This window comes from Morone saxatilis, unplaced genomic scaffold (assembly GCF_004916995.1).
Source record: "Morone saxatilis isolate NCDOM2014 unplaced genomic scaffold, NCSU_SB_2.0 Contig21, whole genome shotgun sequence".
NCBI lineage: Eukaryota > Metazoa > Chordata > Actinopteri > Moronidae > Morone > Morone saxatilis.
Window position 1 is genome coordinate 16171619 of NW_023339774.1, and position 2511 is coordinate 16174129.

At 42.5% G+C, this 2511-nt stretch overlaps 1 protein-coding gene across 1 annotated transcript in view; it reads right to left on the minus strand.

The window, feature by feature from the left end:
- Window positions 1-2146, minus strand: part of ntrk2b (neurotrophic tyrosine kinase, receptor, type 2b) — a gene marked incomplete at its 3' end in the record, with an annotated part of 15800 nt that extends 13654 nt beyond the window's left edge. Inside the window, 1 exon segment of the mRNA XM_035668660.1 lies at window positions 1480-2146. Coding sequence (XP_035524553.1) covers window positions 1480-1676 — 197 coding nt within the window. The 5' untranslated portion in view covers window positions 1677-2146.
- Window positions 2147-2511: the final 365 nt, after the last annotated feature.

The window sequence follows — 2511 nt, forward strand, 5'->3', positions numbered from 1 at the left end:
GTCTAATGATGCCACAGCTGCCACTAAAGGTGTATTATAAAACATCTAATATCTGCCATCTTGGCAAGAGAATAATCAGTACTGCTTGATTCATTAAAAATCAAATCAAATCAAAACTTGAAATATTTTTTTATTTTTTTAATGGGCACCAGCAAAACTTTACACTAGGGCATCATAGCGCAAAGCAGAAATGTGCTGAAATATTTTAAGGTATAATACAATATTAATAAGAGCTATATCATGGAAGAGTTTTAGTTATAAATGAAAAATGAAAATATTTCAGAAGATCATTACAATGCATTGCTGAAGTAAACAAACATTTCACAGCATCAGCAAACATGAACAATCTACAAAGATTTTGTAGTTGTTACCCTCACTGTGGGCAGATTAGTTTAAATGTTGGTGGTTTACATGTGGATTGTACCTTTATACTACAATATATTACAGGTTAAAGCATCTTCAACAATCTAAAGGGTCAGTGCTGCTTCAGAAGGTTTGTCATTATTACCAGTATCACTGGAGTTGTATTTTATTTTATATTCTTCAAAGGTGATGAAAAAAAAACCCCTGCACATTTTATTCACTTAAAGAAGAGTCCTTGCAGACAAACTGAAGTACTTTTACAAGCTGTAGATTTCTTTGCAAAAACGAAGAAAGGAATAATCCTATTTTGTAGACGCCTGGTAAACTACACCCATGATTGTTGATGTGACACCTAGTTCCAGTCTGTCTGCCTCAGAAAACTCACCCAGTCTCCCCTCCATTCTCCAGTGGGTGCCATGCAGTTGTATACTTGTGCAAGGTTGTAGCTGATACACTCCGACACAAGCCTACACGCTGACGCAGATAAGGGTACATAACTATCTGCTGATGTGATCTCATGTGTAATTTGGCATCACTGTGGTCATTTCGAAATATTGAGGGCTATTTTACAACGCCGCCCAAAAAAGCCGAATAAACACCATCGAGGCTGCGTTGGGCCTAAACATCATGACTTACTCCATCACTACCTCTGGAGCTGTTTTGTAAAGGAAACACTGACTAATCCAAATAAGCTTGACGCGCACTCTCACCACCGTTACGCACACACACGCACAAATCACACACACACACACACGCACACACACCACCTTCGTTAGTGGCACGCGCAACCGCCATCTCCGCCACACACACACGCGAGCACACACACATATACTAGGCTACATGATCTGACAAACCCATATGAGAATAAAATCACACATTTTATTGTTTGACATTAGGCGCATAAGACAGATCTCTGTAGATCTTGAATCCACGAGAGGAAATAATACCAGGCCTGCTGTTATTAATATTCCTGTTGATGTTATTATTACCTTCATTATTATTATTATAATCCTAGCCCGTGGGTATTATTGCGACCTACGATCGAAGGTAGTTCTTTACGCATTGCATCCTAATAAGTTCCTACGCTTGTCTGCACGATCATTTTCATACACTTACATCTCGGTGATGTTTTCCATGTCATCTAACGTGAGGACAGGGAAATCCTCGATCCCTGCTACAGAATCAATACAATTAATCCTTGAGATGCTGCAAGTGCAGGATGCGGGGCAAGCATCGCTAAATCTCCACAGCCCCATCAAAACCAAAAACAATCCAAGACGAGCCATGCCATATTCCCCCGCGCTGGAGTCCATCGCAGGTCCAATGATATCCCACGAATCCCCCAAAACAGAATCTGGTCAAATTGAATTATTGTTAAGATTTCCTCCCTCGCCGCCTTTATCTGGCCAAGTTAATCTTTTCGACTCCGCAGAAAAAGAAAAAAAAAGAGAGACTACGCCGTCGGTGAGGAATGCGCAGAGCCCACGGTTTTAATATCAAGATGCCATGGACTGGCCTTCCCGTCTCCGCAGAGCTGGTATCACACTACTGCATATCGATGTCGTGAAGCAAGGTGTCAAGTGGTCCGTCCTGCTGCTGCTGCTGCTGCTGCTGTCTCACTCCTCTATCTCGGGCACAGACTGTTCGCCTCTGCCTTGTAAAACAAATATGAGGTGTTCCAGATGTTTAGAGATCAATAGGCATGGGGCCCCCACGAGCTATTTCTCATATGTGTGGTGATGGGGAGGAAAATAAGAGAGACTGCACAGTGGAGTAAGGATGCGTGGTGATGCTGCGCGTGTAGGGAGGAAGGCTACCTGCATGCGTCTATCGATTATCGCCGAGGACGAGCGCATCTCCCCCTCCAGCCATCACCGGGATTGGGTTTACAGGGGAGATGGTTGCGATGATATATCCCGGATATGTATTTTTCTGATAAGTTGTATTCATAGGAATTTTTGTTTGTTTTAATGTGACCATGCAACAACAACCACAAAAAACCTAAAAACACCCATCATGTTGCAGTCTCATTAGGCCAGCTGTGGGTCAAATGCCAGATGTTTGTGGTGGGCACAACAACAATATGGATGTAAACTCTTGTGTTTGTAGTTACTCTGAAGCCATGCATTGGATGAAAGCAGCGCAACC